General features: G+C 43.2%; 3 protein-coding genes across 3 annotated transcripts in view; all 3 read left to right on the top strand.

Moving 5' to 3' along the window:
- The window catches only part of LOC113895248 (protocadherin beta-4-like), a 149,341-nt gene that overhangs the window by 83,822 nt on the left and 50,896 nt on the right, over positions 1–14,623 (top strand). The gene's annotated exons all lie outside the window — the stretch shown is intronic.
- Positions 278–4,079, top strand: LOC113895247 (protocadherin beta-10-like). Its single transcript, XM_027546211.1, has one exon. The coding sequence runs from the start codon at positions 601–603 to the stop codon at positions 2,998–3,000; it is 2,400 nt and encodes a 799-aa protein (XP_027402012.1). The 5' UTR covers positions 278–600; the 3' UTR covers positions 3,001–4,079.
- Positions 10,825–14,386, top strand: LOC113895244 (protocadherin beta-12-like). Its single transcript, XM_027546207.1, has one exon. It carries the CDS (start codon positions 11,447–11,449, stop codon positions 14,045–14,047), a length of 2,601 nt encoding a protein of 866 aa, XP_027402008.1. The 5' UTR covers positions 10,825–11,446; the 3' UTR covers positions 14,048–14,386.

The following is a 14,623-nucleotide window of genomic DNA, read 5'->3' as shown; positions in this document are numbered from 1 at the left end:
TGCTCAAGTTTTGGAAAGGTAAAATCTGTTCCTTTGGTGATCTTTGAGGTCACTAGTTTTCCTTTGGATTCCTTGTATTGCTTGGGAGAAGTGTCAGCAGTGCAAGGCTTAGAACTAAAATCTAGCACAATGGACAGATTCAACTGCTAGACACATTATTTTTTCAACTGATGAATTTTTAACTTTCACCATAAGCAGTGAAAAATTTCAACAAAGTGAACAGTTCTCTATTTTAACATTATTTTTAATGATACAAACAAAAGAAAAACGAAATATTTAAATAACAAAGACATACAAGCGCACAAATTGGGTACAGCGATTTGAGTCTGTTGGAGGCCACGCGGTGGCGCTGCAGGCTAAAGAGACAGGGGTAAAAATCTGAACTGAGAGTGCTGCGGTAAGTCACTGACATAAGAAGAAAGATAGCGGCAGGTAGACCAGGGAGAAAAGCTGTAGCAACCCAAGATTAGAAAAGGGGGTTATAAAACATAACCCATACCTTTGCTACTACACGGTGTAGATCTGCGGTTTGCGACTGCTGTTTATTTACACTGGGATCTGTGATTGTTACCAATATTAAAGACGTATTCAGAAGCAGCTATGGAGGCTAGACGATTTCCCTGCTCAAGACAAAGGCAAGTCCTGTTTCTTTTTCTGTTTGGGGGAGTATCCTTGGCAGGCTCTGGGTTTGGACGTTACTCGGTGACAGAGGAAACAGAGAGAGGATCCTTTGTAGTCAATATAGCTAAGGATCTGGGGCTGGGGGACAAGGAGTTGCTTGCAAGGGGAGCGCGGGTGGTCTCTGATGATAATAAACAACACTTGCTCCTGGACTCTCAAACTGGGGATTTGCTTACAAATGAAAAACTGGACCGGGAGAAGCTGTGTGGCTCCAGAGAACCCTGTATGCTGTATTTTCAAATTTTAATGGATAATCCCTTTCAGATTTACCGGATTGAGCTGAGGGTGAGGGACATAAATGATCATTCACCAGTTTTTCGAGACAAAGAGACAGTCTTAAAAATATTAGAAAATACAGCTGAAGGGACCTCATTTCAACTAGAAAGAGCACAAGATTCAGATGGAGGACTTAATGGTATCCAAAACTATACTATCAACCCCAACTCTTTTTTCCATATTAAAATTAGTGGCAGTGATGAAGGCATAATATATCCAGAGCTAGTACTGGACAGGACGCTGGATCGGGAGAAACAGCAAGAGTTCAGCTTAACACTCACAGCGCTGGATGGTGGGTTGCCACCCAGGTCTGGAGCCACTAATATACACATTGTGATCCTGGATGTCAATGACAATGCCCCTCAGTTTTCTCAGGCAATCTATGTGACCCAGACTCCGGAGAACAGCCCAGTAGGGTCCTTTATTGCTAAAGTCTCTGCAGAAGATGCAGACTCTGGAATCTATGCAGACATATCCTATTCATTTTTTGATGCTTCTGAAGATATTCTAACAACCTTTCATATCAATCCTTTTTCTGGAGAAATCATACTCAGACTGTTGCTTGATTATGAGCTAGTAAAGTCTTACAAAATAAATATACAGGCAATCGATGGTGGGGGCCTTTCTTCAAAATGCACAGTTTTGGTCGAGGTATTAGACACCAACGACAATGCCCCTGAACTGATCATATCATCACTTTCCAACCATGTTGTGGAGAACTCTCCTGAGACAGCATTGGCTGTTTTTAGGATTAAAGACAGAGACTCTGGAGAAAATGGAAAGACAGTGTGCTTCATCCCAGACCATCTGCCGTTTCTTCTGAAACCCTCTGTGGAGAATTTTTACATCCTAATGACAGAAGGGGCACTGGACAGAGAAAGCCAAGCGGAGTACAACATCACTATCACGGTCACTGACATGGGAACCCCAAGACTGAAAACCGAGCACAACATAACCTTGCTGGTGTCCGACGTCAACGACAACGCCCCCGCCTTCACCCAGACCTCCTACACCCTGTGGGTCCGCGAGAACAACAGCCCCGCCCTGCACATCGGCAGCGTCAGCGCCACAGACACAGACGCGGGCGCCAACGCCCAGGTCACCTACTCGCTGCTGCCGCCCCCCGACCCGCTCGTGCCCCTCGCCTCCCTCGTGTCCATCAACCCCGACAACGGCCACCTCTTCGCCCTCACGTCCCTGGACTACGAGGCCCTAAGAGCCTTCGAGTTCCACGTGGGCGCCACCGACCGCGGCTCGCCCGCGCTCAGCAGCCAGGCGCTGGTGCGCGTGCTCGTGGCGGACGCCAACGACAACGCGCCCTTCGTGCTCTACCCGCTGCAGAACGCCTCGGCGCCCTGCACCGAGCTGGTGCCCAGGGCGGCCGAGCCGGGCTACCTGGTGACCAAGGTGGTGGCGGTGGACGGCGACGCGGGCCAGAACGCCTGGCTGTCGTACCAGCTGCTCAAGGCCACGGAGCCCGGGCTGTTCGGCGTGTGGGCGCACAACGGCGAGGTGCGCACGGCGCGGCTGCTGAGCGAGCGCGACGCGCCCAAGCAGCGGCTGGTGGTGCTGGTCAAGGACAACGGCGAGCCGCCGCTGTCGGCCAGCGTCACGCTGCACGTGCTGCTGGTGGACGGCTTCTCGCAGCCCTACCTGCCGGCCCCGGAAGCGGAAGCGGCGGCCGCGGCGCCGGCCGACCCGCTCACCGTCTACCTGGTGGTGGCCTTGGCGTCGGTGTCGTCGCTCTTCCTCTTCTCGGTGCTGGTGTTCGTGGCGGTGCGGCTGTGCAGGAGGGGCGGGGCGGCCTCGGCGGGTCGCTGCCCGGTGGCCGAGGGCCACTTCCCGGGCCATCTGGTGGACGTCAGCGGCACGGGGACCCTGTCCCAGAGCTACCAGTATGAGGTGTGTCTGACTGGAGGTACTGGGACGAATGAGTTCAAATTCTTGAAGCCGATTCTCCCCACTGTTCAGGCACAAGATCCTGGGAGAAATAGTGACGAAAATCCCACATTTCGAAATAGCCTTGGATTTAATTTTCAGTAAAATTCTTTCTATATGTTCACGTATTTTTGAAGTGTTATGAAACTATATCAATATTAGTTTAGTTTTATTACTCCAAGTTAAATTATTTTGCAACTTAAAGCCTTATTTTAAAGTACTATATGATTTTACAATGTTATTTCATCCTTTTTTTCCCATTAAACAGGTTAGTTATAATCAGTACTCCATCTAAATATTAGTTTGTATGTTTAGGTCCTTCAAAATGTACAAGAGTTTAGTACCATTTTCATTCTGGAAAACAGGTTGATTTTTTTTCCTAGTACATTTCATAGACTGAATCTCATTATCTTATACACCTACAGTACTTCCTTTACCTAAGAAGATATACCTGCATGTCTTGACCTTACTAAAACATTTAATCATGATAAGAAACTATCATCTAGCTCTAAATGATATTTTAAAAGAAATATTTCTCTATTATTCTGCTCATGATAAAATGAAACATCATTGGTAGGATTCCCTCGTGGTCCAGTGGTAAGGACCTAGAGTTTCCACTGTCTGCACCTGGGTTCTTCACTGGTCAGGGAATTAAGATTTGGCAAGCTGCCTGTGTAGCCAAAAACATCCCAACCAACTTAAACAAACAAACCAAAACCATGAAGCATCATTTTGTAAGCAACATTATAATATCCTTGTGTTCACATTAGAAGATTTAGCTTAGGGACCAGGGGACTCCCTGGTGGCTCAGACGGTAAAGAGTCTGCCTACAATGCAGGAGCCTCGGTCGGGAAGATCTCCTGGAGAAGAAAATGGCAACCCACTCCAGTATTCTTGCCTGGAAAATCCCATGTACGAAGGAGCCTAGTAGGCTACGTGGGGTCGCAAAGAGCAACTTCACTCACTCACTGTGTTCATATAATTTCATTTTCTTTAAACATGCTACTCTTTGTTAATATTTTCTAATGTTCATTTTTGCTGATATAGAAACCAGACTATGTCTTATAATTCAAAATATAACCTGCATGAAAATGAATATAAATAAAAACATTTTGAGGGTCTGTATAAAGCTATTAGTGGACTGTTGCAAAGCTTTTCACTTTTCATTTTATTTTGTAAATATATTTTAATTATCTATAATTTTTAAATAAAGATGAACTAAAAATCATAAGGAATGACAACAGATTCATCTCTAGCTCTCTTCTCTGTTTTCTGTAGATTTATCTACATTTTCTGTTATGTGTTTATACTGCTTTGACATTCAATTTTATACTTTAATAACTTCTTCCTGTAATAAAGCACTTAACCTTCTTACCTTTTTATTTCTTAATTGCTTGGCCTCCTTTCTTTCTTTTCTTATTGAAATATAGTTGACTGCAATATTATGTTAGTTTCAGGTGTACCACGTAGTGATTTGACATTTGCATACATTGCAAAATGATTACCACAAGTCTAGTAACCAACTGTACCCATACAAGTTATTATAATATATTCCTTATGCTGTATATTACATTTTCATGTTTTTTGAAACTTTATAATTGTTTAAGTCTGTGCCTTTTAATCCCCATCACCTATTTCATGCCCTCCTTGCCTTCCAATTAACAAACACACAAACATTGCACATTCCCTTTCTTCTATTCTCCCTGTCTTAGGTTTTCTTCTTCTCCTGCTTCTGCTTCCTCTCTCCCTCTCCTCCTCCTTTTGGTTAAACTAATAGTTTTGGTTTATTTGCTAAGATTACTTCAAAGTACACATTCAGTTCAGTTCAGTTCAGTCCGACTCTTTGCAACCCCATGAATAGCAGCACACCAGGCCTCCCTGTCCATCACCAACTCCCAGAGTTCACTCAGACTCACGTCCACTGAGTCAGTGATGCCATCCAGCCATTTCATCCTCTGTCGTCCCCTTCTCCTCTTGCCCCTAATCCCTCCCAGCATCAGAGTCTTTTCCAATGAGTCAACTCTTCGAATGAGGTAGCCAAAGTACTGGAGTTTCACCATAGTATGATTACATTCCCTTTCTTGAAAATATCTTTCCTAGAGTTGATAATTATTTTTACTGGCACAACTTTCTATTTAATTCTATTGATTTTTCACATTATTTCTCCCTGAATATCATTATTTTCCCTTAAATTTTAAAAAAAATCTCAGAAGCCTATCAGTTATACTTATTTTCTGGAGATCTTTCACACAAATTCTCTCCTATCTCTCGCCTTCATTTATACTATTTGCTCTATAGTTAGGACTTTAACATTTTCCTATGTTGGTCCCCTTTGATAAGAAACAGTATATAGTGGATCCTTGAGCAACAGGGTTTTGAACTTTGTGTCCACATATATGAGGATTTTTCTAATACATATAGTGTATGCACTGACTGCACATCTGATGAGTCAACGCACTGCAGAATGCAAACTTAATACACCATCTTAGCTTGGCTGAATCCTCAGATGTGCAACCCTTGGATGGGGAGGGCCAACTATGGGATTTGGGCATCTGGGGAATTTGATATCTGTGGGTCTTAGAACCAACCCTTCACAAATTCTAAGAGGCCACTTATTTAGCTGACACAGATCTCTCAATATCTTCATAAAAATAGATGCAGAGGACATAAAATTTTTGAGAACTTGCCTTGTGAAGGTATCTTGCTTTCATTTGATTGATAGTTTGGATATAAAATTCTAGGCTGAAAATAATTTTCCCTCATATCTTAAAAACAGTATTCCTTTTAGTGATTGCATATAGAATTGCTATTCAGAAGACTTTGCATTCTAATTCCTATCTCTTTTAACGTCACATTTTTGCATGGTGGAAACATTGGAAACTGTTTCTCCTATTCTGAAGATACATCAGTGTCAGCTATTTATCTAGTCACATGGGTGTACTCTGTTAACATTTAAACTCTCACTTTTAGCTCTAAGAAATTTCCTTGTTCTATTTTCATCGTAATTTCTCCTTTGAATTTTGTATCTTCTCACCATAATTTCATTAGTTAAATACTGGATATCCTGAATTGATAGATTGTCTCCCTCTAATTTTTTTCCACTTCTTATTTTCTTTTTGCCTCTTGTTCTACTTTTTGGACAAAATATTTTATCATCCAAGCTTTGTACTTTTAATTTTTGGCTGACAAATATTTATTTTTTAAAAGCTCTTTTTAATTCTCTTGAATGTTTTTCACAGCATCTGTTTTAGATTTATAAATGTAGGATCTTTTGTCATTTAGATGACCAGTAGGCACATGAAAAGACGCTCAACATCACTAATTATTAGAGAACTGCAAATCAAAACTGAGGCACCACCTAACACTGGTCAAAATGGCCATCATTAAAAAGTCTACAAAAAACAAGTGCTGGAGAAGGTATGAAGAAAAGGGAACTCTCCTACACTGTTGGTAGGAAGGTAAGTGGGTACAAACAGTATGGAAGTTCCTCAGAAAACCAGAAATAGAATTACCACTTGATCCAGCAATCCCACTCCTGGGAATATACCCAGACAAAACTAAAATTCAGAAAGATACATGCACCCCCATGTACACAGCAGCACTATTCACAATAGCCAAAACATGGAAGCAACCTAAATGTCCATCAACATATGAATGAATAAATAGGAACTTAGTACATATATACAATGGAGTACCACTCTGCCATAAAAATGAACAAAATAATGCCATTTGCAGCAACATGGATGGAACTAGAGAGTATCATACTAAGTGAAGTAAGTCAGAAAGTACAAATATCATATGAAATCACTTATATGTGGAATCTAAAATATGGCACAAATGAACCTACCAACAAAACAAACAGACTCATAAGACATAGAGAACAGACTTCTGGTTGCCAACAGGGAGAAGGGGAGAGGGAGAGGGATGGACTGGGAATTTGGGGTTGGTAGATGCAAAGTATTACTTTTAGAACGAATAAACAACAAGCTCCTAATGTATAGCAGAGGGAACTACATTCAATATCCTGTGATAGACCATAATGGAAAAGAACATTTTAAAAGTGTGTGTGTATATATATATGTGTGTGTGTGTTTGTATAACTGAATTACTTTGCTGTACACCAGAGACTGGCACAACATTGTAAATCAACTATAATAAAAAAAATTATTCTGTCATCTACAATTCTTTTAAATTATTAAATTCATTGTAAAAAGTATTATAACTACTTTTAAAATGAGAGTGAGTCATAGAGAAATTAAGAACTTGCCCAAGATTATGTATCTAGGAAGTAGCACTAAGCCCTAATCCATTCTTTATCTTACAAAAGAATACATACTTCATATGATTACTATTGCAATTAAATATGTAAACACATATGTGGCACTAGAATAATAGGCAGCACAGAATAAATACTCAATAAATATTAGCTCTTACTAGATTTTACTACTCTGAGGATATTAATCAGATTTTTTACATTGAAATATAGTTGATTTACATTGCTCTGTTAATTTCTGCTATCCAGCAAGTTAATCAAACATTTTAAAACACTTTCTTCTGTTTTCTCTATTTCTGTATCTGTTTCCTCCTGCGACCCTCTTTTTTGGTGGTGGTGGTGGTTTTGGCATTAATACTTCCTCATGTCTTGTGGTCCATGGCTATCTTCTCATATTTAAGAATGATGAGAGATCAAGGCGCTGACAGCTCTTTGTGTATGTGATAATGAGGTTATTGATGGCAGGACCTCATTCTAATGTAATCATTGTAAGATAAGAGTTATTAGCTTAGGAGATCCTCAAATACCAGTATGTTTAAGTTTCTGTTTGAGCCTTTCATATGCTCCAGGTTAGGATTCTGCAGTATTGTTAGAGATGCCCACCCTGCGTACTTCAACTGGAGACAACTGCATGAAAAGGGACTAGAAATCTCACCACTCAGGATGCAAAGTTTTGTTTGATTTCCCTATTTTTGGCTTCACCCCTCACACTTGCACTTAGCTCTTCCCAGGGTCTCCAAAGTTAAAGATGTTGTTTGGTAGCTAAGTTGTGTCCGACTCCTTTCCAACCCCATGGACTGTAGCCCACCAGGATCCTCTGTCCATGGGACTTCCCAGGCAAGAATACTGGAGTGGGTTGCCATTTCCTTTTTGGCCCTCAATGAACTTCAGTCTTTTTTCTTTTGGACTTCAGTCTTATACACTTCGTTCCTCTAAATCCTGTATCCAAATGGGATTATGTTGGACAAACAGGAACTTTTCTTTAGACATTTCTTGGAACTGATAACTGCTCTTTGATCTGATTTCTGTCATCAAAATTATATATATACATTCTTGGTCTCTGTAAGTTCATATAATTTTTATTAACTATCATTTATTGGGCATTTTAAAAGGAGTGAGCTGTGCAAAATCAAAGAATTACATGAAAGTACTGGATCACAATAAACTGTGAAAACCCTGTATACGAGACAGCAAAAGAGACACTGATGTATAGAACAGTCTTTTGGACTCTGGGAGAGGGAGAGGGTGGGATGATTTGGGAGAATGGCATTGAAATACATATAATATCATATATGGAACGAGTCGCCAGTCCAGGTTCGATGCAACAATACTGGATGCTTGGGGCTGGTGAACTGGGATGACCCAGAGGGACGGTATGGGGAGGGAGGAGGGAGGAGGGTTCAGGATGGGGAACACATGTATACCTGTGGCAGAGTCATTTCAATATTTGGCAAAACCAATACAATATTGTGAAGTTTAAAAATAAAATAAAATAAAAGAAATTGTTATCCTTAAAAAAAAAAAAAAGAAATTTTTATCCTTAAAAAAAAAAAGAGATGGGAATACCAGACCACCTGACCTCTCTTGAGAAACCTGTATGCAGGTCAGGAAGCAACAGTTAGAACTGGACATGGAACAACAGACTGGTTCCAAATAGGAAAAGGAGTACGTCAAGGCTGTACATTGTCACCCTGCTTATTTAACTTATATGCAGAGTACATCATGAAAAATGCTGGGCTGGAAGAAGCACAAGCTGGAATCAAGATTGCCAGGAGAATAATCAATAACCTCAGATATGCAGATGACACCACCCTTATGGCAGAAAGTGAAGAGGAACGAAAAAGCCTCTTGATGAAAGTGAAGGAGGAGAATGAAAAAGTTGGCTTAAAGCTCAGCATTCAGAAAACTAAGATCATGGCATCTGGTCCCATCACTTTATGGGAAATAGATGGGGAAACAGTGGAAACAGTGTCAGACTTTATTTTGGGGGGCTCCAAAATCACTGCAGATGGTGATTGAAGCCATGAAATTAAAAGATGCTTTCCTTGGAAGGAAAGTTATGACCAACCTAGATAGCATATTTAAAAGCAGAGACATTACTTTGCCAACAAAAGTCTGTCTAGTCAAGGCTATGGTTTTTCCAGTAGTCATGTATGGATGTGAGAGTTGGACTATAAAGAAAGCTGAGTGCCGAAGAATTGATGCTTTTGAACAGTGGTGTTGGAGAAGACTCAAGGGAGTCCCTTGGACTGCAAGGAGATCCAACCAGTCCATCCTAAAGGAGATCAGTCCTGGGTGTTCATTGGAAGGACTGATGCTGAAGCTGAAGCTCCAATACTTTGGCCACCTCATGCGAAGAGTTGACTCACTGGAAAAAGACCCTGATGCTGGGAGGGATTGGGGGCAGGAGGAGAAGGGGACGACAGAGGATGAGATGGCTGGATGGCATCACTGACTCCATGCACATTAAGTTTGGGTGAACTCTGGGAGTTGGTGATGGACAGGGAGGCCTGGCGAGCTGCGATTCACGGGGTCGCAAAGAGTTGGACATGACTGAGCGACTGAACTGACTGTAATATTGCTCTTCGAAATTTGGAAGGAATCAAACATGAGGGTATTCTGTCTTCTCTGAACATAATAAATCTCACTCTAAATTCAAAAATAAAAGGAGTGAGGATAACTGTGTGTAGTAAATCCATCTACTTTTCAATTTCTGCCCTTTTGTAGTGATTTATTTTTCAACCATGTGTCTAGCTTACATTTTTAAGAATATAATTGAACTTAACATTTTAAAAATGAAAACTTCTTAGATCCCTCCTCCATCAATTTTTGAGGACACTCTTGAGACCTTCTATACTGGACATCACAGGTGAATTCTGTTCCAAACAATCTCGCTCACCATGTAGCAACCATGTACTCTGGCTAAAACTGAAACCATCAAAAGCTTAAGAGGTGACCCCAGAGAGGATTAAAGCAAAACAGAGGACAAAGATGAGTTCAGATTCTGAAACTAAAATCTCCACCTACAGTTCTATTGTGGGCTTCCCTGGTGGATCAGCTGGTAAGAATTCTGCCTGCAATGCGGGAGACCTGGGTTAGATCCCTGGGTTGGGAAGATCCCCTGGAGAAGGGAACGGCTAGCCACTCCAATTCTATTCTGGCCTGTATAGAATTTCATGATAGTCCATGGGGTCGCAGAGAGTTGGACATAACTGAGTGACTCACTTTCACTTTCTTAATTCTATACCCCTGAAACAATGATCGCCTCAGCAGCAGGTACATGATCTTGGTTAGTCTGATCAGAGTAAAACTAAGTTTTTGTCCTACAACTGGGAAAGAGAATCTCTTTCACTCTCTCTTCCTGTGCTGAAAAAGACAGCAGATGACCATAACTGTAGCTGGAATAAATCTTGGGAAACTGAGGGAAGCCAGTTTTAGGAGTAAGCCTGTGTTAAATGAAACTAACATGTTTGTGTATTTGTTTTTTTTTTTTTTTTTTTTTGGTAAATTATGAGAAACTACAATGGCAACCCACTCCAGTGTTCTTGCCTGGAGAATCCCAGGGACAGGGGAGCCTGGTGGGCTGCCGTCTATGGGGTCGCACAGAGTCGGACACGACTGAAGCGACTTAGCAGCAGCAGCAGCAGCAGAACTAAATTACGGATTTCCACAATATGTTCCACCCCAGTATCTTACTTCATTTTTCTCTTAGTTCACAGTTCACTGCTATCAAGGAAATCTACAGACGGCCTTCTAGTGCTATAAGAACTATCTATATATAGTTCTCTTTGTTCTACCTCATGGTTAATTCAGTTTCATATTCTTTGAGAGGACTTCTGAAATGACTTGTGTACACTTTCCCTTTCCCTTACCACTTAAGGAAGGCCAAATAGTGCTGGAGTTTTGTTCAGTGAAACAGTCACTTATACTCTCCTTGTTTCTGGTGCTCAGTTTTCTCAGAAAGATTACAAGCTCCTGGGGGCCAGGAATCACATATTTCTGTATTCACCACAATTGTGTGGAGAGTGGAGAAGAATGCTTAAATGCTTTTTAAAATACTAATAACATCAAAAACTATAAACAGTATAGAATACCTCTTATGGATGATAGACTATATCTGTAATCACTTGAACACAATATATAAAAGAATATTTGCTTCTGGAGGATATTTATGTGAATGGAATTTAGGTAGCTTTCATCAAACTCTGAAAATCTGTGGAGACGCATGGTGGCGCTGCAGGATAACATCGCTGGGGGAGAAAAAACATTCTATGCTGGATGATGTTCTGGACATTGTTACCCAGTGCAAAAAGAGCACTAGGAAGACAAAAAGAACAAGGCTTCAAGTGGCAAACTAGAAGTTATTCAACAAGGTTAAAATCCTTAAGCCTCGGAAGATTCGGTGGACATATCAGAGGCACCTTACCCAGAAGTGGGAAGGGTGAAGCAATTCTGCAGGAAGACTTTGGGAAAGGAGCTATGGAGATTGGACGGGCAGGCGTTCTGCAGATAAGGCAAGTCCTGCTTTTCTTTGTTTTGCTGGGGATGTCTCAAGCGGTCTCTGACTCTGGGCGCTTCTCAGTGGCAGAGGAAATGCAGAGTGGGAGCATTGTAGGCAATCTGGCAAAAGACCTGGGGCTGGAAGTGGGTGAGCTATTCTTCAGAGGGGCTCGTGTGGTCTCTAATGATAACAAACAGCGATTGCAGCTGGACATAAATACAGGGGATTTGCTCTTAAGTGAAGCCCTAGACCGGGAGGAGCTCTGTGGCTTCACCGAGCCTTGTGTGCTGCATTTCCAGATATTAATGAAAAGCCCCTTGCAGTTTTTACGGATTGAGCTCCAGGTCAAGGATATAAATGATAACTCTCCTGCCTTCTTAGAAAAAGAAATGCTCTTAGAAATCCCAGAGAATAGTCCTGTCGGTGCTGTGTTCTTACTAGAAAGTGCAAAGGATTTGGATGTAGGAATCAACGCTCTAAAAAACTACACAATAAGCCCCAACTCGCATTTCCATATTAAAATGAGAGTCAATCCGGATAATAGGAAATACCCAGAGTTAGTTCTAGATAAGGCGCTGGATTATGAAGAGCAGTCTGAACTCAGTTTCATTCTCACCGCTCTGGATGGCGGGTCTCCGCCTAAGTCCGGGAGTGCCTTGGTCCGGGTGCTGGTCGTGGACATTAATGACAACTCCCCTGAGTTTGAGCAGCCATTTTATGAGGTGAAGATTTCAGAAGATAGCACACTAGGCTCACCAGTTGTCACCGTCTCAGCTTGGGATTTAGATTCAGGGAAAAACGGGGAAATATCATATATGTTTTCCCATGCCTCAGAAGATATTCGCAAGACATTTGAAATTAACCAAAAGTCTGGAGAAGTGAGTTTAACTTCACCCCTGGATTCTGAAACAACTGAATCATATTCCATAATCATTCAAGCCACAGATGGGGGAGGCCTTTTTGGGAAATCAACACTCAGAATTCAGGTGATGGATGTGAATGACAATGCTCCTGAAGTGACTGTGTCATCAATTACCAGCCCAATCCCAGAAAATTCTCCGGAGACTGTGGTTATGGTTTTTAGTATCCGAGATAGAGACTCTGGGGAGAATGGGAGGATGATTTGTTCTGTTTCAGAAAACCTCCCGTTCGTGCTAAAATCTTCAGTTGAGAATTACTACACGTTGCAAACGGAAAGAATGCTGGACAGAGAAAGCCAAGCTGAGTACAACATCACCATCACGGTCACTGACATGGGAACCCCAAGACTGAAAACCGAGCACAACATAACCGTGCTGGTGTCCGACGTCAACGACAACGCCCCCGCCTTCACCCAGACCTCCTACACCCTGTGGGTCCGCGAGAACAACAGCCCCGCCCTGCACATCGGCAGCGTCAGCGCCACAGACACAGACGCGGGCGCCAACGCCCAGGTCACCTACTCGCTGCTGCCGCCCCCCGACCCGCTCGTGCCCCTCGCCTCCCTCGTGTCCATCAACCCCGACAACGGCCACCTCTTCGCCCTCACGTCCCTGGACTACGAGGCCCTAAGAGCCTTCGAGTTCCGCGTGGGCGCCACCGACCGCGGCTCGCCCGCGCTCAGCAGCCAGGCGCTGGTGCGCGTGCTCGTGGCGGACGCCAACGACAACGCGCCCTTCGTGCTCTACCCGCTGCAGAACGCCTCGGCGCCCTGCACCGAGCTGGTGCCCAGGGCGGCCGAGCCGGGCTACCTGGTGACCAAGGTGGTGGCGGTGGACGGCGACGCGGGCCAGAACGCCTGGCTGTCGTACCAGCTGCTCAAGGCCACGGAGCCCGGGCTGTTCGGCGTGTGGGCGCACAACGGCGAGGTGCGCACGGCGCGGCTGCTGAGCGAGCGCGACGCGCCCAAGCAGCGGCTGGTGGTGCTGGTCAAGGACAACGGCGAGCCGCCGCTGTCGGCCAGCGTCACGCTGCACGTGCTGCTGGTGGACGGCTTCTCGCAGCCCTACCTGCCGGCCCCGGAAGCGGAAGCGGCGGCCGCGGCGCCGGCCGACCCGCTCACCGTCTACCTGGTGGTGGCCTTGGCGTCGGTGTCGTCGCTCTTCCTCTTCTCGGTGCTGGTGTTCGTGGCGGTGCGGCTGTGCAGGAGGGGCGGGGCGGCCTCGGCGGGTCGCTGCCCGGTGGCCGAGGGCCACTTCCCGGGCCACCTGGTGGACGTCAGCGGCACGGGGACCCTGTCCCAGAGCTACCAGTATGAGGTGTGTCTGATGGGAGGTACTGGGACGAATGAGTTCAAATTCTTGAAGCCGATTCTCCCCAATCTCCCGACCCAACGCACCGGGAAAGAAATAGAGGAAAATCATACTTCCTACAATAGCCTTGGGTTCAATATTCAGTGACCATAATTAAGTTTTATATCTAATATACATGTTGTTTTGTGCTGCTTCCACACCATCGTTGTGTTTGAAATTGCACTGTTACTTTTGAAATATATATTTGAAATTGCACTGTTACTTTATATCTTTGCATGTTGTACCCATCTTCTTTTAAGTCAATGCTTATTTTTTGTGGTTGTAATTATTACAAATAGTAACTTATTCTCTAACCAAGGAGGTCTTAATTCATAATTAATTAACTTGCCTTACACCAAGTAACTTTTTTCACATGGCTCTTTCTTCAGTTGAACTTTCACTCACAATTATGCTTTCGATAAAATAAAGCAGACCACTTTCAAAGTATTTCAAGTGTTCAAGCATGTCTTCATTTTTTGCAGTTTTTCTTGTGGTTTAATATTGGTTGCTATTCAGAAATGTCATTTTTCTTTCTTTAAATTCACCACTCTTTAATTAACTTTTTAAAACGTTTAATTACTGCTGAAAATATACCTGAAAATAATGTCCTTTGATAAACATAATCACCTTGTTAGAAAGGGCTAGAAGGCAATTTTCCTAGTGTCTCTTCCTTATTGATCCTGG

Source organism: Bos indicus x Bos taurus, chromosome 7 (genome assembly GCF_003369695.1).
Source record: "Bos indicus x Bos taurus breed Angus x Brahman F1 hybrid chromosome 7, Bos_hybrid_MaternalHap_v2.0, whole genome shotgun sequence".
NCBI classification, from domain to species: Eukaryota; Metazoa; Chordata; class Mammalia; order Artiodactyla; family Bovidae; genus Bos; species Bos indicus x Bos taurus.
This window is presented reverse-complemented; position numbering and strand designations above follow the sequence as displayed.